At 40.0% G+C, this 20,376-nt stretch overlaps 2 protein-coding genes and 1 long non-coding RNA gene across 6 annotated transcripts in view; 2 read left to right on the top strand and 1 right to left on the bottom strand.

Annotated features, from left to right (window-relative positions):
* The window catches only part of tacc1 (transforming, acidic coiled-coil containing protein 1), a 33,665-nt gene extending 21,630 nt beyond the window's left edge, over window positions 1–12,035 (top strand). Inside the window, exons 7-14 of the mRNA XM_064968134.1 lie at window positions 1,274–1,326; window positions 1,438–1,578; window positions 2,177–2,253; window positions 2,399–2,442; window positions 2,906–3,072; window positions 3,560–3,666; window positions 4,457–4,577; window positions 10,179–12,035. Of these exons, the coding sequence (XP_064824206.1) occupies window positions 1,274–1,326; window positions 1,438–1,578; window positions 2,177–2,253; window positions 2,399–2,442; window positions 2,906–3,072; window positions 3,560–3,666; window positions 4,457–4,577; window positions 10,179–10,247 (779 nt within the window). The 3' untranslated portion in view covers window positions 10,248–12,035. The remainder of the gene's footprint in view (window positions 1–1,273; window positions 1,327–1,437; window positions 1,579–2,176; window positions 2,254–2,398; window positions 2,443–2,905; window positions 3,073–3,559; window positions 3,667–4,456; window positions 4,578–10,178) is intronic.
* A 257-nt stretch (window positions 12,036–12,292) lies between these two features.
* LOC135541773 (uncharacterized) lies at window positions 12,293–19,222 on the bottom strand. Of its 4 annotated transcripts, none has more exons than XR_010455996.1 (7): window positions 19,134–19,222; window positions 18,909–18,949; window positions 15,828–15,925; window positions 15,547–15,659; window positions 13,744–14,132; window positions 12,960–13,116; window positions 12,293–12,711 (listed from the first exon to the last, which is right to left on the bottom strand). It is a non-coding gene; the product is annotated as an uncharacterized LOC135541773 (long non-coding RNA). The 4 variants fall into 4 exon arrangements; XR_010455994.1 differs by lacking the exon at window positions 19,134–19,222 and having other exon boundaries at window positions 13,744–13,917; window positions 14,007–14,132; window positions 18,909–18,994; XR_010455993.1 differs by lacking the exon at window positions 19,134–19,222 and having other exon boundaries at window positions 18,909–18,994.
* loxl2a (lysyl oxidase-like 2a) overlaps window positions 19,223–20,376 on the top strand; it is a 57,615-nt gene continuing 56,461 nt past the window's right edge. Inside the window, exon 1 of the mRNA XM_064968128.1 lies at window positions 19,223–19,517. Within this exon, the coding sequence (XP_064824200.1) occupies window positions 19,223–19,517 (295 nt within the window). The remainder of the gene's footprint in view (window positions 19,518–20,376) is intronic.

Raw genomic sequence — 20,376 nt, 5'->3', positions numbered from 1 at the left:
ACACTTGACGACAGAAGCAGAAAAGCCGTTTCTGGAGAGCCTCTGGGATTGTAGTCCCATAATAGTGTTTACTGCCGTCTATTGGCCATTGAAAATCAGAAGTTGAGTAAATGACTTTACCATCTCCATCCCCATCAGAGCATGTTAACGGAGTTGAGCGGTTGGAAATCCCGCCCATTGCTCATGGAATCGCCACTCAGGCGCTCTGTGTCCTTTAATACAGCACTGCTAAAAACCACTCAGTGCTCACAGGGGGGGGGCCCGGCTCCAAATTCGCTCCATTCATTAAAATCACAATTGAATCAACACCCATCTATTATTGTGACTGCCTGGACCTACCAATTGGTTTTTAAGTTTTGAAACCAAACCATATGGATTTGATTGAAAAGTATTTTAATAAACACGAAAAGAGTGAATGTAAGAAGCAAACATAATTTTAAATAGGCTACATGTCATATTAAACAGCATATAAACACTAAATTTGCAAACATTTCTGAAACCTGTTTTCGCTTTGTCATTATGGGGTATTGTGTGTAGATTGCTGAGGATATTTTTTTATTTAATCAATTTTAGAACAAGGCTGTAACATAACAAAATGTGGAAAAAATCAAGGGGTGTCACAGAATCGGACCAAAATGCAGCGTGCTTTGGGTTCATCATCTTTATCACGCGAACCGGCAAAAAACAATAAAGAACAAAACGAACGTGAAGCTATGCAGTGCTCAAGGCAACTATACACAAACAAGATCCCACAACAAACAGGTGGGAAAAAGCTGCCTAAATATGATCCCTGATCAGAGACAACGATAGACAGCTGCCTCTGATTGGGAACCATACCAAGCCAACCTAGAAACAAAGAAACAAGAATGCCCACCCTAGTCACACCCCGACCTAACCAAAATAGAGAATAAAGGATCTCTACGGTCAGGAAGTGACAAGGGGTCTTTCCAAAGGCACTGTAAATATTTTGCTACAATGACACACTTAGTTATCTACCCACCTAGTTCCTTTCTGTTAGCATGTGCACGTAGTATGTACACCATCATGCTGTTGGGATAAGTGTCTTTTCAGATTCCACAATGATTCTTTAGTTGTTGACACTACATCACTGCACCCCCTCTCTTGCTCTTGGTCCTCATCTTTGTAAGTCACCTTGATTTAGGACCTGAGTGTTTTATCACTTTATTTATGAAAATATTTAGTTCCAGCTCCGCTCTGCTCACATACTCTGATCCCCATAATACTTATTCATGTATTATTGTCTCCGTCTCAGGGCCACAGGCGAGGATAACACACAATATGAAGGAAAATGACATTTGCATTTCAGTAAGTAGGCTTAGATCTTTTGATTTGTCTCTAAGATTTGTTATGCTTTTTCAATAGTAGCCAGTTTGCATTGGAGCACAGATTGACATGTTTTGTCCTTGGTGTCTACAGAGTGAAGAGCTGTCAATCACCCCAAGGCCAAAGTTGATTGGCTGCAAGGGACACGAAGACAAAGGTAGTCCCTCCTCCATGGATACCATATCGCTAAATGAGATGGACAAAGCAGCGGTGCTCACCTTGATCAGAGAGGAGGTATAGTAACTGACAAATAGTGGTTATTATACCAAACTGAAAATATCTGGGTCATGTTCATTAGGCACCAAATTGAAGAAAACAGATTGAAATAGGGAGGGACTATCTGGATATATCTAATTAGAAAATATAATTTTCATTTCCCTTTGCCTGCCCTAAAGAACACAACCTAGGTTGCACTAAGAGCTAGCCCTCTGAGCTAAAGGCCCAGTTCTCTGATTGCTGACTGTCACTGTAGTACTGCACACTTACTGCAGTACTTCTATTATACCATAGTAAACATACTTAAACTTTCAACAAGTACTGATGTAGGATCTTCATTTTTATCAACCTGTTAAAGGAAAACTGTATTTTAGATTTAAAAAGGTTTCTGAAGTTTGTCATTTTCACTTTGAAATTTCAGACTTGATTTTCCCTTTAAGAAAAAACAACCCCTTACATGTCCATTAATTATGATCAATATAATAATTGACATTTCCTGTTGCTACAGGATTATTTTCCAGCTGTAGAAACCAGCTCAAATTAAGATCCTACATCTGTAGAAAGCAACTGGATGCCTGCCAAGCCTATGTTAAGCACAGTGTTTCCTCCCCAACAGATAATCACTAAAGAGATAGAGGCCAACGAGTGGAAGAGAAAGTATGAAGACAGTCATATGGAGGTGTTAGAGATGAGGTATTATATGACACTGTTGTTTTAGTTCGACATAATTCAAAGTGGATCATATATAACAGGAAAACTCACAAGAAAGCTTTTAGACTGAAAATAAACCTTTTTCTTTGTATTTATATCTCTCCTCCTGTTAATTCATCTCTTGTAGGAAAATAGTGGTGGAGTACGAGAAAACAGTTGCACAGATGATTGGTAAGTTCTTGAAGAGTAAATTATCGGCACTGATATGAAATCACAGGATTGGTGAAAGCAATATAGTTGATACCTACCAGCTTATGACTTTCAGCTTATTAATACCCATAGACTTATTCCACATTTTGTTGTTCCAGCCTGATTTCAAAATGGATCAAATTATTTTTTTCCTCCCCTGCTACACACAATACCTCATAATAACAAAGTGAAAACATGTTTTTAGAAAATGTTGCAAATTTATTCATCAGGAAATGGAAATGAATGTATTGACAAATTAACAATTATCGTTGTATTCCCTTTTTGTTATAATTTGATTGAATTCTCGTTTTTTTAAACATAAGCGCAAATTCATGGAACTAGACGATGATAGCAAGCCTATTTAGGCTATTGAGACACCCTTGTACCCTTAGTCCTTGTTTGGACGTATCTCAACTTAGTGACCTTTAACCTGTAAACTTTGCAGAGGATGAGCAGCACAAGAGGAGTGTCCTGGGCTCCCAGAAGAGTGTCCAGCAGGTGACTCTGGAGCGGGACCAGGCCCTGGCCGACCTCAACTCTGTGGAGCGCTCACTCTCGGACCTCTTTAGACGTTACGAGAACATGAAGACCATCCTGGAAGGCTTTAAGAAGGTATGTGAGACTAGAGTGAATGTTTAGGAAGGTATATGTTAACGTGAGACTAGAGAGAAGGTTTAAGAAGGTGTGCGTGATACCAGTGGAGGCTGGTGAGAGGAGCTATAGGCAGACAGGCTCATTGTAATGGCTGGAATGGAGTAAATGGGACCGAGTCAAACATCATTTCCATATGTTTGATACCATTTCATGTATACCATTCCAGCCATTACAATGAGCCCATTCTGCTATAGCTCCTCCTACCAGCCGCTTATGCGTGACTTGTGTTAACGTTACACTAGCAAGGTTCTCTCACTGTACTTCAAAGACTGTTGAGTTGAAGTAAACATTTGTCTGCCCATGTTGTATTCTGTGTTTTACTTCATGTTTTGATTCTTCTTTATCTGACCTTTCATTATCACTACTTGTAATGGAGAAATACCAACCCGCCAAAACAATACATTCGGTTGAATTAAATTTCAGATCTGTCTGTGTGTGTATCTAGAATGAAGAGGTGCTGAAGAAGTGTGCCCAAGAGTATCTGGTCCGCGTCAGACAGGAGGAGCAGAGATACCACACACTCAAGATCCACGCTGAGGAAAAACTAGTCAAGTAAAGATAGACACATACACTTTTTAGTTTAATATAATTTTGATTTATTTTACCCAAAGAGATTGTTTATAATCTTAAATACATTATATATACAAAAGTATGTGGACACCCCTTCAAATTAGTGGATTCGGCTATTTCCGCCACACCCGTTGCTGACAGGTGTATACAATCGAGTACACAGCCATGCAATCTCCATGAACAAACATTGGCAGTAGAATGGCCTTACTGAAGAGTTCAGTGACTTTCAACTTGGCACCGTCAACAAGTCAGTTTGTCAAATGTCTGCCCTGCTAGAGTTACCCCAGTCAACTGTAAGTGCTGTTATTGTGAAGTGGAAACATCTAGGAACATCTAGATCGGTGTGGAAGAACTTGACGGCCTGCACAGAGCCCTGACCTCAACCCCATCAAACACCTCTGGGATTAATTTGTACGCCAACTGCGAGCCAGGCCTAATCGCCCAACATCAGTGCCCGACCTCACTAATGCTCGTGGCTGAATGGAAGCAAGTCCCTTCATCAATGTTCCAACATCCAGTGGAAAGCCTTCCCTGAAGAGTAAGGCTGTTATAACAAAGGGGGGACCAACTCCATATTAATGCCCATGATTTTGGAATGAGATGTTTGACTAGCAGGTGTCCACATACTTTTGGTCATGTTGTGTATATTCCTATCGTCTAGCCTATTGCTCATTGGGTACAGTACACAGTGGAGGGAAGAGATCTTCCTTTGGAGGTCTTTTATTTTTCATTATTTTCTTTCTCTAAAGTTTACCTCTCTGCTGTGTTGCAGGGCTAATGAAGACATAGCCCAGGTGCGCTCCAAGGCCGACTCAGAGAGTGTGGCTCTTCATGCCAGCCTGAGGAAAGAGCAGATGAAGGTGGACTCCTTGGAGAGAGCCCTCCACCATAAGGTACTTGACAACATTTACTTGACTTACTCCACTTGGGGAAATATGTCTGTAAAATCAGGTTGAATACATCCGGAGAATAAATCACTTTCCTCACAGGTAACCTGGTATTTCCTGCCAAAACTGCAGGTGTCATTCAAAAGCATTATAAATCATATAAATAGGTTTATGTCTGGATGTGATTAGAGCTTTGATCCAAATTCAAACCTGATGCAACCTGAGCCTGACTAAATAGATTTATGAGCCCTACTTTATTAAAGACACGTTATCATTTAGTGAGTCCAAGCCCAAAAAAGGCCAAATGATTGTGCCATTATCAAACACAGCTACCGCACATTACGCACAACAGAAAAACATAAAATCACATACAGTAGATGTAGCTATGCAATGGGTAAATCAATTAATCACGCTCCAGTTATCTTTTTGAGTGTAAACTGTATTGCACTATAGTAAATGGAATGGAATTACGCACCTCGTTCAAACCATGATAAAGCTGAGAGAACATGCAATTTTGTTGCAGCACATGCGGCCTACAAAGTTACAAGTATAGGCTAGCGAATTTGATTTTAATTGTTCATAATATTTCCCCTAATGTTATTAGCCTACCTCTTTCTCTCTCTAGTGTTACTTCATTCCTTCCTCGCAACAGTTCAATTCGTTGTCCTCATCTTCATCATTCTAATGACATCCTTGAAGAATATAGGACTAGAATGAGATGCAGAAGGCTTTCAATTCTCTTCAAGAGGATTGAATGGTTATGGGTCTGAATAAATAACTAGCCTATAACTAGCCCACGATAGTCTACCGCCATCGTGCGTTCGCTCTTCTTTCAGACTACCCCTGAGTTCTATTGGCTGCTGTAGTTAACATTCAGCATACAAGTGCTTGCGCCACTCTTCGAATAGTTTATTGGTGTAAGAAATGCAACAAAAAATGCCCAGCAAGCTATTCCACTCTAGCTTTTCCTGCATAGGACTCCAAGGAGCCTTTTTTTCATTTTTACAGCGAGAAGCCAGCGGAGCACAGGTGCGTGCTTATTGCGCAAGAGACAGAGGCTATAAGTTAGAAGCTTATTATGCATAACCTCTCATTATGTAAATATAAGGCTAGGCTAATACTGCATTGAAATGATTACCTGAAAAATGTAGACTAGGACATCTATATATAGGCTTATACAGTGCATTCGGGAAGTATTCAGACCCCTTGACTTTTTCCACAGTTATGTTACAGCCTTATTCTAAAATTGATTCAATAGTTTTTTCCCCCTCATCAATCTACATACAATACCCCATTATGACAAAACAAAAATAGGTTTAGACATTTTAGCAAATTTAGTCAAATAAAAACTGAAATATCACATTTACATAAGTATTCAGTTCCTTTACTCAGTACTTTGTTGAAGCATCTTTGGCAGAGATTACAGCCTCGAGTGTTCTTGGGTATGATGCTACAAGCTACTGGCTGCCAGCTCAAGGAAGAGTCTTGTTTTGTTTGTCACATACAGTGTTTTAGCAGATGTTATGGCAGGTGTAGCGAAATGCTTGTGGTTTCTAGCTCCAACAGTGCAGTAATATCTAACAACACACAATCTAAAGTAAAGGAATGGAATTAAGAATGTATAAATATTTGGAAGAGCAATGTCAGAGCAGCATAGACTAAGATACAGTATATACATATGAAATGAGTAACGCAAAATATATAAACATTATTAAAGTGACTAGTGTTCCAATTATTAAAGTGGCCAGTGATTTCAATTCTATATATAGGGCAGCAGCCTCTAATGTTCTAGTGATTACTATTTAGAAGTCTGATGGCCTTGAGATAGAAGCTGTTTATCAGTCTCTCGGTCCCAGCTTTGATGCACCTGCACTGACCTCACCTTCTGGATGATAGCGGGGTGAACAGACAGTGGCTCGGGTGGTTGTTGTCCTTGATGATCTTTTTGGCCTTTCTGTGACATCGGGTGCTGTAGGTGTCCTGGAGGGCAGGTACTTTGCCCCCGATGATGCGTTTGGCAGACCGCACCACCCTCAGGAGAGCCTTGCGGTTGCAAGCGAGGCAGTTGCCGTACCAGGCGGTGATACAGCCCGCGGTGATACATGCTCTCAATTGTGCGTCTCTAAAAGTTTGGGAGGGTTTAAGGTGCCAAGACAAATTTCTTCAGCCTTCTGAGGTTGAAGAGGTGATGTTGCACCTTCTTCACCACACTGTCTGTGTGGGTGGATCATTTCAGTTTGCCCGTGATGTGTACGCTGAGCAACTTGAAGCTTTCCACCTTCTCCACTGCAGTCCCTTCGATGTGGATCTCCCTCTACTGTTTCCTGAAGTCCATGATCATCTCCTTTGTTTTGTTGACAATGGGTGAGAGGTTATTTTCCTGGCACCACACTCCCAGGGCCCTCATCTCCTCCCTGTAGGTTGTCGTCATTGTTGGTAATCAGGCCTGCTACTGTTGTGTTGACTGCAAACTTGATGATTGAGTTGGAGGTGTGCATGGCCATGCAGTCATGGGTGAACAGGGAGTACAGGAGGGGGCTGAGCACACATCCTTGTGGGACCCGAGTGTTGAGGATCAGCAAAGTAGAGGTGTTGTTTCCTACCTTCACCATCTGGGGGCGGCCCGTCAGGAAGTCCAGGACCCAGTTGCACAGGGCGGGGTTCAGACCCAGGGCCTCAAGCTTATTGATGAGCTTGGAGGGTACTATGGTGTTGAACGCTGAGCTATAGTCAATGAACAGCATTCTTACATAGGTATTCCTCTTGTCCAGGTGCAGTGCGATGGCGAATGTATCGTCTGTGGATCTGTTGGGGCGGTAAGCAAACTGAAGTGGGTCTAGGGTGACAGGTAAGGTAGAGGTGATATGCTCCTTGACTAGTCTCTCAAAGCACTTCATGATGATGGACGAGAGTGCTACGGGGCGATAGTCATTTAGTTCAGTTACCTTTGCTTTCTTGGATACAGGAACAATGGTGGACATCTTGAAGCATGTGGGGATAACAGACTGGGATAGGGAGAGATTGAATATGTCCGTAAACACTCCAGCCAGCTGGTCTGCACATGCTCTGAGGATGCGTCTCGGGATGCTGTCTGGGCCGGCAGCCTTGCGAGGGTTAACACGCTTAAATGTCTTACTCACGTCGGCCAGGGAGAAGGAGAGCCCACAGTCCTTTGTAGCGGGCCTCGTCGGTGGCTCTGTGTTACCCTCAAAGCAGGGGAAGAAGGTGTTTAGCTTGTCTGGATGCAAGACGTCGGTGTCCGCGATGTGGCTGGTTTTCCCTTTGTAGTCCGTGATTGTCTACAGACAATTCCTCTGACTTCTAGGCTTGGTTTTTGCTCAGACATGCACTGTCAACTGTGGGACCTTATATAGACAGGTGTGTGCCTTTCCAAATCATGTCCAATCAATTTAATTTACTACAGGTAGCCTCCAATCAAGTTGTAGAAACATCTCAAGGATAATCAATGGAAACAGGATGCACCTGAGCTCAATTTCGAGTCTCATAGCAAAGGGTCTGAATACTTATGTAAATAAATAACAATTTTAGAATAAGTCTGTAACGTAACAATATATATATATTAGAGGTTATTTTACTAGGCAAGTCAGTTAAGAACACATTCTTATTTTCAATGACGGCCTAGGAACGGTTGGTTAAAACTGCCTTGTTCAGGGCAGAACGACAGATTTTCACCTTGTCAGCTCGGGGGTTCCATTCTTACAACCTTACAGTTAACTAGTCCAACGCAATAACGACCTGCCTCTCTCTCGTTGCACTCCACAAGGAGCCTGTTGCGCGAATGCAGTAAGCCAAGGTAAATTGCTAGCTAACATAAAACTTATTTTATAAAAAACAATCAATCATAATCACTAGTTAACTACACATGATATTACTAGATATTATCTAGCGTGTCCTGCGTTGCATATAATCTGACTGAGCATACAAGTATCTAAGTATCTGACTGAGCGGTGGTAGGCAGATGCAGGCTCGTAAACATTTATTTCAGACAGCACTTTCGTGCGTTTTGCCAGCAGCTCTTCGTTGTGCGTCAAGCATTGCGCTGTTTATGACTTCAAGCCTATCAACTCCCGAGATGAGGCTGGTGTAACTGAAGTGAAATGGCTAGCTAGTTAGCGCGCGCTAACTAGAGGGACGGAAGCTATACTGTTACACTGGCAATACTAAAGTGCCTATAAGAACATCCAATAGTCAAAGGTTAATGAAATACAAATGGTATAGAGGGAAATAGTCCTATAATTCCTATAATAACTACAACCTAAAACTTCTTACCTGGGAATATTGAAGACTCATGTTAAAAGGAACCACTAGCTTTCACATGTTCTCATGTGAGTTATTTATCCCGTGAAACAATTCTGAGCAAGGAACTGAAACGTTAGCTTTCTTACATAGCACATATTGCACTTTTACTTTCTTCTCTAACACTTTGTTTTTGCATTATTTAAACCAAATTGAACATGTTTCATTATTTACTTGAGGCTAAATGGATTTTATTTCTGTATTATATTAAGTTAAAATACGTGTTCATTCAGTATTGTTGTAATTGTCATTATTACAAATAAATACAAAATTGTCCGATTAATCGGTATCGGCTTTTTTGGTTCTCCAATAATCGTATCGGTATCTGCATTAAAAATAATAATAATCGGTCGACCTCTATATATATCTTTTTTTTCTTCCTTTTTTCTAACATGTCTAAAAATCTGTTTTCCCTTTGTCATTATTGGTTATTGTGTGTAGATTGATAAGGACAATTTGTATTTAATACATTTTAGAATAAGTCTATAACGTAACAAAATGTGGAAAAAGTCAAGGGGTCTGAATACTTTCAGAATTGATGGAGAGAGAGAGACAATCTGCGAGAGAGTGCTTGCTCGTCCACTGATTTAAAGCAACAATATAGGAATGTTTTAAAACCTTGCAGCTGCAATAAAAAACTAAAACGTCTTTACAATCAAAAAATAAGTTGATCCCCGAAAGCCAGATGGAGATGTGTAAATTAGATGCGCATTCGGTATTTATATTACTGTAGCATATGCTATGCTGCATCAAATGTAGGTCTACCTGTCACAATAAAAGAAGTTATCGGGATGAGATGACAGTTCTACAAACTGAGATGGGCTGTCGGTCCCAAGCCTGAGTTTTGATGGTTCATCATGCAGTGACCACAGAGGCCATAGAGAATCCAGATTTAGACATTGATATAATTTAACAGTTACATTCCACGTCATGCTGTTCATATAAATAATTAATTATAATTGACCGGTTTCTCGCAGTTATTTATCCCGTGAAAAAGGAGGGGTTTTGTGCATTTCGGTAAATTTCAGTAAATCTTGGTAACCGGGTTCCCACATTTCAACCCTAATGTAAAAGTAATTTATAGTAAAAGACTGGATACATAACTGGATACAATAATTGTGTTACTTATCGGTGGCTTCCAATGACAAGAGAACCCCTCTATCAGAAGGTAAGAATCACTGATAGTAAAATAATAACTAAGCCATCTAATTAGTTATCTAGGGTTTCAATGCAGAATTGCTCATTTGTACCTTGATTGAACAATCTCTCTGATCTCTCTGTTCTACCCAGAATCAAGAAATCGAGGAGCTCACAAAGATCTGTGACGAACTAATAGCGAAGCTCGGGACATCAGACTGATCAGACCTGAAATCATAAACGTTGGAGTTGTTGGATGTACTGTTCCACCAACTTCTCTCCTCTCTGCCTTTCCATTGCAGCCAAGGCCTAACCATCCCCACTACAGCTAGCTGGTAAATTACTGTACACACTTCTATACAATCTGAACCCGTCTCTGCTTTTATTACTCAAACACATAGCGAGTGACTGCAGTAGTCACCCCTATTGTTTCAGATTGGAACAAATTAACAGCGAAACAGCAATAAGTGTGTGTATATATATATATATATAACAATTTTCACTCATTGCTGTTAATCTTTTATTATAACCGATTAAGTATTGATGTGGCAATTTGTCATGTTCAATGTGCAACTTTGATGCGCATGTAGGGCCAAATCTTAACTTTTGGATAAATTTGGTTAAGGACCTTTCTGTTGATTTCTACTTATTGTAAGTGAAACTATGGGAAGGAACTAGTAGCTAGTAACCTGTTGTGTTGCGTACTGTGTGTACGGTGTGTTTGTAAAGTGTGTGCCCCATCATGGATTATCAGTGTTGTCAGAAGAGACAGAGACGTGTGTTCCAGATAGGGTGTGAGGGAAATTCTTTTGATACAAAAAGAGATCCACCAACGGTATTTACTTAGGTTCAACAGGTTTACACTTTACACAATCATCCTGCTGCTATTCTAGTTTGTTGTTGTTGTTGATTATATTACATTTCTGTCTCATCTCGTTTGTTCTTCTGTTGTTTTGTATGTTTGTTTGTTCCCATTCTTTAGGTAGGGCAATGCTTTTAGGGGTATGCTAGTATAAATCACATATTTGTTTTTGATCATGGGACAATATATAGACAATATTTAGGCCTCAATCAATTTTTCTTGTGTTTTACCGCTTAGCCCATGTAGCCTATAACTAAAGAGTACTATTCTCTGACCTCATCATAGCACATAGTATTACACGAACAGCTTAACAAATCTATCAGTGGAGTAATGACATACTCTGTTATCATTTTAGTTTCACTCTCTTTAAGAATGGGTTGAAACTGCCATGTTGTTTTTTCTTCTTTATTTTAGCTAGACACAGCGTAGGGAGATGTGGTTACATTGATTGGCTCTCTGCAGCGCAGCCACAGTTAAGTTTTTCTCTTGGCCTTGGGAAAACAAGACAAATGTTTTCCATCATCACCATAATACTTGGGTTGCCAAATGTTCCCCCTCAAAACCTATCACTGTGATAGTGTTCCAGGCTCAATACCAGTCATTATTAGAGATTATGATGGATCTGTAAACTGTTTCAATGCAGGTGTGGATGCTTGTTTAGATATATGTTCTCAGAGCTATCAAAAAGCTAACTGGTTACCCAGCATAACAACTGTTTGCCTAATGTTATAACAATATATAGGGCCAGTTCCAAACTACCCTTTAGGACTACAAGGACCTATATAGTATGTGGACATGGAAGTTGGAGAAGCCCAGATGAGGTCCTACCTGGGTCATCGTTTGGGAGTCTTTGCCTTATCGTACCTATTTCATGGATCAACATCATCATCATCATCATCAGTACAGTACAATCCACTGCCAAATGTTATTATTTTGCCAAATCAAAGGCTGTTTAAAGCTGCTTTTAAATGTCTATAGCTGCCTTAATGTGTACATTTTATATTGTATGAAAATAATAGAATTTTATTTTAATGGCAGTATTTGTAGAGGACAGAGTAACAGAAAAGTGATTTATTATAGTTTCTGATATACTGTATATTGTGTGTAGAAGTTGTGTGCATTCCCTGAATAAAGGTTATCATGATTAATGTTCTACTGTGAACTATGTAGCACACTGTACAGCAGACATTGTGCCTTAAGCTTAAAGGTCCAATGGAGCCATTTTCATCTCAATGCCAAATCATTTCTGGGTCTTGCTTCAATAACAGTGATAGTCAACTTCAACAGTGTCATAACACGTTCAGAATCGTCCATCAAAATGCCATTGAAGTATGAAATGATTATTTAAAACAAAATATTGTTATATATACAGTATCAGTCAAAGTTTTGGACACACCTACTCATTCAAGGGTTTTTCTTTATTTTGACTATTTCCTGCATTGTAGAATAATAGTGAAGACATCAAAACTATGAAATAACACATGGAATCATGTAGTAACCAAAAAAGTTTTAAACAAATCAAAATATATTATATATTTTAGATTCTTCAAAGCAGCCACCCTTTTACTTGATGACAGCACATTTGTGGCATGAACTCAACCAGCTTCACCTGGAATGCTTTTCCAACAGTTTTGAAGGAGTTATCAGATATGTTGCGCATTTGTTGGCTGCTTTTCCTTCACTCTGCGGTCCAGCTCATCCCAAAGAATCTCAATTGGGTTGTCGGGTGATTGTGGAGGCCAGGTCATCTGATGCAGCTCTCCATCACTGTCCTTCTTGGTGAAATAGCCCTTACACAACCTGGAGGTGTGCTGGGTCATTGTCCTGTATAAAAACAAATGATAGTCACACACACACACACACAAGGATAGTGGCACCTTAATTGGGGAAGACGGGCTCGTGGTAATGGCTGGATCGGAATAGGTGGAATGGTATCAAATCCATCTAACACATGGTTTGATGCCATTCCTTTCGCTCCATTCCAGACATTATTATGAGTTGTGCTTCTCACAGTTGCCTCACACACACACACGGTCTACCTGTGTGTAACATGAAAACAGATTGACACAAACCCTCAACATATTTGAGTTTTTCCAGTTTTCCATCCTCCAGTCCTGCAGAGGTCAGCTTTAATCATGAGTCTCCTGGGTGGTTGTAGCTCAGGTCCAGTTCTCTCAGATGGGAGGGATTTGGTCACAGCCTTCATCTGTGACCAGGCAGCCTGACAGCCTGTAGAGAGTGTATCATGATTTCTACATGTAGCATATCAAATCAAATTAGACTAACAGTGAAATGCTTCCTTACGGGCCCTTCACAACAATGCAGAGAGAAAAAAAGAGAAATATTTGAAAATATACAAATAATGACACATTGAATAAATACACAGTGAGTAACGATAACTTGGCTTTTTACAGGGGGTGCCAGTACCGAGTCAATGTGCAGGGGTACGAAGTAATTTAGGTACCTATGTACATATAGGTAGGGATAAAGTGACTAGGCAACAGGATATATACTAAACAGTAACAGCAGTAACACTACCTTATTTTATACACATAGTGCTAAAATCTCGAGAGGGAGTGTGGCAGCTATCTTTTTTTTGTGTCAGCTGAACAATCACAATGAACATTTTACAAAAGCAAATGAGTGGTTTATTGTACATTGATTTGGGTTCATACACCTCTTCCTATAACAAACATGACAAGGATGCTGATTCTTTTTTAGGTTGGATTTTTCTATCATTATGTAGATTGGGAGCAGTGAAGCTCAATTCTCATGACCAAATATATTAGGCTTGTATTGGCCTATATAAACACGTTGAACTATACTCATTTGTTTAAAAAATACATGAATACTGACCTTAGTGTCTCCAATTTACAGTGTGGACTCTCCAGTCCAGCAGAGAGCAGCTTTACTCCTGAATCCTGCAGGTTGTTGTCACTCAGGTTCAGCTCTCTCATTTGTGAGGAATTTGAGCTGAGAGTCGAGGCCAGAAAAGCACAACAACTCTCTGTAAGGTTATACCCATTCAGTCTAAATAAAAAGTAGAAATTGGAAATGTTCAGTATTTTGTATACCAAGTTATTTCTGGATGGCTTACCTGTGTAATACAGCTCTCATACCTTTGTTCAGTAGAACCGTCTCCCTTTCTGAATAGATATAGTCTATGGGACATAGACTGGTCACTCTTCCTGGACACACAGCTGGGAAAAGGTGAATCTGGCCCTTCCTGCTGGATTGGGCTTCAACTCAACAGAGACAGACCTTGAGTCTTTAATTGATGCTGTCTAATGTTGATGATGTCATATACAACGGAACTGTACATATACAACGTGCTTCTACACCTGAATTGCTTGCTGTTTGGGGTTTTAGGCTGGGTTTCTGTACAGCACTTTGTGACATCAGCTGATGTAAGAAGGGCTTTATCAATACATTGGATTGATTGATTTATTGAACTGTAGACTACGCCGTACACACAAAAACACACACATATGCACACACATGCGCACAGGGTTGGGTAAGTTGCTTTCTAAATTTAATCAGTTACAGTTACTAGTTACACAACCGTTCCAAAGTTTGTGGTCACTTAGAAAGGTCCTTGTTTTTGAAAGAAGAGCAACTTTTTTGTCCATTAAAATAACATCAAATTGATCAGAAATACAGTGTAGACATTGTTAATGTTGTAAATGACTATTGTAGCTGGAAACTGCAGATTTTTTTGTGGAATATCTACATAGATGCACAGAGGCCCATTATCAGCAACCATCACTTCTGTGTTCCAATGGCACGTTGTGTTAGCTAATCAAAGTTTATAATTTTAAAAGGCTAATTGATCATTAGAAAACCATTTTGCAATGATGTTAGCACAGCTGAAAACTGTTGCCCTGATTAAAGAAGTAATAAAGCTGTCCTTCTTTAGACTAGTTGAGTATCTGGAGCATCAGCATTTGTGGGTTCGATTACAGGCTCAAAATGGCCAGAAACAAAGGACTTTCTTCTGAAACTCGTCAGTCTATTCTTTTTTCTGAGAAATAAAGGCTATTCCATGCCAGAAATTGCCAAGAAACTGAAGATCTCGTACAACCCTGTGTACTACTCCTTTCACAGAATAGTGCAAACTAGCTCTAACCAGAATAGAAAGAGGAGTGGGAGGCCCCGGTGCACAACTGAGCAAAACAAGGGCATTTCTAAGTGACCCCAAACCTTTGAACGGTTGTGTACCTGTCCAAAATTGTAATCAGTAATGGAACTTTTGGATTACCCAAACTCAGTAACTCAATCTGATTACTTTTGGATTACTTTCTTAGAAGAAGACAAAAAGATACTTTCTTAGAAGAAGACAAACGTTTTTGGTGTGTCAACATAGTAGTCTCAGACTTGTGGTCAGACTCACTCAAATTTAAACTTGCAACTTTTTTCAATCCCGAATTGAATAACATTAAGAGTACAGAAAAGTGACATAATGCATTTTTCCGCAATCATCCTTTCTGATATTAAAAGTAATCCAATAAGTAATTATCTAGTTTTTCAAAAGTATCTGTAATCTGATTACAACATTTTAGCTGTTTTTTTTTGGTAATTACATGTAATCAGTTACTCCCCAAACCTGCACGTTCATGAATTTCATATGGGCATATTTTACATAAAATACAGCCCTCATACCTTTGTTCAGTAGATCCGTCTCCCTTTCTGAATACGTCTGGTCGTCCCATAGACTGGTCACTCTTCATGGACACAGCTGGGAACAGGTGAGTCTGGTTTCCTGCTGCATTGGGCTTCAACACCACAGAGACCTTCAGTCTGTAATGCATGTTGTCTAATGATAATGTACAAGCTCACATACATTTTGGCTGTACAAAACAGTGTGCAAAAACACACGCACAAGCTCGCTCGGAAACACACACTCTTTCTCTTTCTTTCTTTCTCTCTCCCTTTCCTCCCACCTTTTAGCTTTGTGTTGGTTTCATGTTCCCAGAGAGATTCATTTTAGAGACAGTGCCCCTGTTCTTTCTCTCTCTCTCCTCAGAGACACTTATTGAGCCTGTAACCAAAGACATCCAGAATACAGTATGTTACAGTCAACTAAAACAATAATACAGAAGGTCTTATGATGGTCATAAAACACAACATTTGAAGGAAAATACAATGAAGCACAATAAAATCATCAACATCTGGAAACATCTTGATGGGGAGAATTTGGGAATATGGAAAACCTTTTCTATGACATTTATATTTACATTTCTAATTCGTATTTTTGTTGTTGTTGCAGTTTCTGTGTTTCTTGTTCTCTTCTCATGTTTGTCAATTATTTGTATCTTGGATCCAAGGTCAATGATAAAGTGTCACACCCTGATCTGTTTCACCTGTCTTTGTACTTGTCTTGACCCCCCACCAGGTGTCTCCCATCTCCCTTCATTATCCCCTGTGTATTTATACCTGCGTTTTCTGTTTGTTGCGAGTTCGTCTTGTCCTGTCAAGTCCTAACGAGGTGTTCCCGTGTTTCCTGTGCTCTAGTTTCTCCTAGTCTTCCCAGATCTGACTTTATCCGCCTCCTGTATCTGCATCTGTGTCTTAGCCTGAGCCTGAGCCTGATAATAAAGACTGTTGCCTTCTCAATGTTGTATCAATAAACGTGGTCACAGTCTAGTGAAACAAATGTTCATGTTTGCATAAGCACCTGTTTTACCCTTTAATAGTATTTCTTGACTATAATAATTACTGTAGCCTATAATATTATTTGCAGGTTGTGCTCTATCTAGGTAGAGATTGTGATAATAATTGCGCTAGATAAAGTCCTTATCTCTATTATGCGGATATCTCTCCTTCCTTTGTTACTTTACTAGAATCAGACAATACATTTAATATGTTTTCATCATTATTTGGGTCCTTACCTTGTTGTGGCCTGGAATCATAACTAAAACATCTCCAGATCAACTCACTGACGTTTTTCCATTTCTATTCTTGAAGATGCTTGAGAAATGTTGTTTGTGCACCTCTAATTAAATTGCATGCACTTTACCTTCTAAGTGCGGCCACCTACAACTGACCAAAATACCAGAAATAAATGAGGGCAGGGAATGTTCTGGGTGTGCAATAATATTGTAATGTTAAGGAAAACATATCTTTTGAACTCCTAACCCAACTTTGAAGTGTGCAGACAGACTCAACTGACATTGCTTTGGAAAGTATTTTTGAGTTAAGTATTTAAAAAATACAGTGCTGGTGAAGGCACTGAAGTGGAAAACATGTTTTTAACCTATCCTCTCACTTCCAGGTCAGTGATTATCTCACGGAAGGGTGCATTTAAAGGTAGGCCTACTGATAGGACTACCATAGATAGGACTTATGCCTAGTTTCACTACATGTCAGAATAATTAGCCAGATACTGTAGAAACTCAACCAGGTCAGAGTGAGGGGTATCTATCGCAACCATTTTGCCTTTACTTAACATTGACGTTGAATATGTTGAAAACTTCCATTACAGTCTTCCCAGAATAGAGTTACATCCACTTGTCATTTTGAAACATTATTGTTCACAGGAGTTTGTTCACACCTCTTGAAATGTTTTGTTGTTGAAAGAGTTGGAGTCTTCTAATATTAGAATGGTTGTGATGGTAGTTTAGGCTAGTCTCTAGTATTGGGTTGCAGCTGGTGCAATCTAATGTAAATTTGAGGGGATCTATATAGCAAACCTTTATTGAAAAATAATTTAGGCTATTTGTTTTGGTGGAAATGTTATTTTCTTCCCCTAGCAACAGGCAAAATGTATCATAAAAGTCCCTAAAATAAGTCAAATTCAGCTGCTTTCGTAATCCTCCTGTGGACACCGGGAAGAAAGGATGCCCGAAGACGTCATGACTGCAGGACTCTGCTTCCATTGATAGGCCTATTACGGGAGGAGGAGGACGTTTCGAGGAATCACTGGATTGAAGGTGGTTATAGGACTGAGGCCGAACTGCTGAGGTAGAGGTGGGAGGCTGGAAAACATACTAAATAAAGTGTTAAAATCACTGCTGCAGCATAGACATTCGATTGAAACGCTGCTCCTTTTGGCGCGAGGGCGTCTTCTGATTTTCTTCAAGTAAGTGGATCTTTTGTATGCATGTTATAGTTATTATATTATACATTAAATAACGATCGTGAATAGCCTATACGCGCATTATAATCGTCAACATGATGTTTGATCAGGCTATATGGTTGTTCTGAATAGCAGTAACTTCGACTAAAGGAATGCTAATTGAAGGAAATTATGTTCCATTATTCCCGTAGCTAGTGTATTTCATATTTATAGTTAACTAGTCAGCTGCAGTATATAAAGCAATCAAGCTCATTGTTTTACTGCTGCTGAAGTGATTGCAGTTTTGATTGTGATTGCAGAGCCACATTGTAGTTGCACACAGATTCACCATGGAGTGGAGTTTAGTTTTCTAGGTCAGGGAAAGATTGAAAGCCAGTTAGAAATGTTGAAAAAGTGCAGACAAATCCCTTTTAATATATTTCGATATAAGAAATGTCCTGGTTATATATAATATGAAGGGGAAATAATGATATTCATGAGTATTAATAAGGGGGATTATTTTGAACTTTTCCCCCACCACTAAATTTTGTCATCACCATGACATTGACAGGAAAAGTTGCCCCTGGCTGAGGCTTACAAGGTGCAGGGCTGTCCCCTCTCCCCCCTCAAAGACCACTCACCGTTGACACTTTCATGGCCTGGCTGAAAAGAGAGATAAAGCAATAATTCCCTTTATCTGGTTCCACAGCCCTGAGGGGTAGTATGAGCTCTGGCCCAGCCAGAGATGAAAAGATAGGAGCATGTAGAACATAGCATGAGCCCACATGTGAAACGCATTAGGCCTACAAAGTTGAGTACCTGTCTGGGGCATGCCATTCCTTCAGCCGAGCAACAGGAGAAACCTCTATCTGCGCTGCTGACAACCTTAATTACAAACCTCTCTCAGTAAGTGGTGAAGCAACACAGTTACATCAAACATGCTGACCTTGTGACTCAAACCACTCACCACACAAGCTGTAGCTGGTCCATTGAATAAGCTTTCGTTTTCTGTTGGTATCAGATATTCAATCGGTTCAGATGCCCCTCAATCGTTAAAACATGTAAAAAAATAAAAAAATAAACTTTTCATACATGAATATCCCTTCACACTCAACTTTGAATTCAAATATGATTCCATTCATTTCAGCAACTCATAGCACAATACAGTCTTCACGGTGCCTAAATACATTACCTTGCTCATTTCAGTCATTTATTGGTCATTCTGGTCCGTGTCTGCCTCCTCCAGTTTACATACAGTGAGTTCCCTGCCCTTTCCGAACCATGCCGTCTTGGTGCCCTATCCTGTGTCGCCTAGCCATGCTACTCTGTGTGTGGGCACCATGCCAGGCCCAGTCGGACACCGAGCTTCCCCCTGGCACCCCCATCATCCAGCTGCGTCTGGCAGGGGACAAACGAAAGCATTACGAGGGCCGGGTGGAGGTCTACTACAATGGCGAGTGGGGCACGGTGTGCGACGACGACTTCTCTATCCATGCGGCCAACATATTGTGCAGAGAGCTGGGCTACGTGGAGGCCATGTCCTGGTCCCCGTCCTCCAAGTACGGCAAGGGAGAAGGTAAGGAACACAGAAGAGTAGGGGCTTAATTAAAGGGATAGTTCAGTAACATGTTGTAATTGGAAATCCACTTTGACCATTAAGACTTAATTAACGGGATAGTTCTGTGAAATATATGGAAATATTTATTTGTTTCCTTTGAGAATCAATGACAGACTGCAACAAGAATTGGGTCTAGCATATTGTAGCATGGAGTGGTCTAATATTTGGAATTAGAATGATCATCATTCTTGTAACGTATTCCAGAGAGACTTTTTCTATTACCCAGGTAAATTAGAAAGATGAGATATAGTATGTCCCTCTTTGCAGGGACTATGATTAGGATTAACGAAGATATGGCTCAATGGGAACACATGAGTCTTTGACAATGGGAGGTTGGGTTAATAACATCTTTCATCTGGCTTTTATAGAGAGCAGCTAGAGCTCCATACATCTCAATACTGTTCCATTTGCAACCTTCAATTAGATTTATGGAGTTGGGAAAGTCATTAGACACATGACAATACCAGAGATATTCTTACAAAACAAGGGGATGATGAGATTATGTCTATGTGTCTGGCTTAGTGTTTCCATTTTCCAGTCATTTTCCCCACACAAAGTTTGATTGGTGTGTATCAGCTAGCTAGACTTCAATGGGTAAAACAGTGTTTTTTTGAGGGATTACGGTCCCAGACAGGGGAAACGTGCTGCATTCGTTATGGGATTTTCATGGAACATATGACTCTGTTTTGAGCTGCTGAGATAGATGTTATATAATGTTCACTGCATGTGCAGCCAAAAGGGTTTCTTGATCTTGAACTATGTAGACTGGAGAGTTGGGAAAGCTAGGCTTTTGTCATAGCCAGTATAGGTAACATAG

The sequence above is a fragment of the Oncorhynchus masou genome, chromosome 6, assembly GCF_036934945.1.
Source record: "Oncorhynchus masou masou isolate Uvic2021 chromosome 6, UVic_Omas_1.1, whole genome shotgun sequence".
Classification (NCBI taxonomy): Eukaryota; Metazoa; Chordata; class Actinopteri; order Salmoniformes; family Salmonidae; genus Oncorhynchus; species Oncorhynchus masou.
Note: the sequence above shows the minus strand (reverse complement) of the source record. Positions and strands in the feature narration are given on the sequence as shown.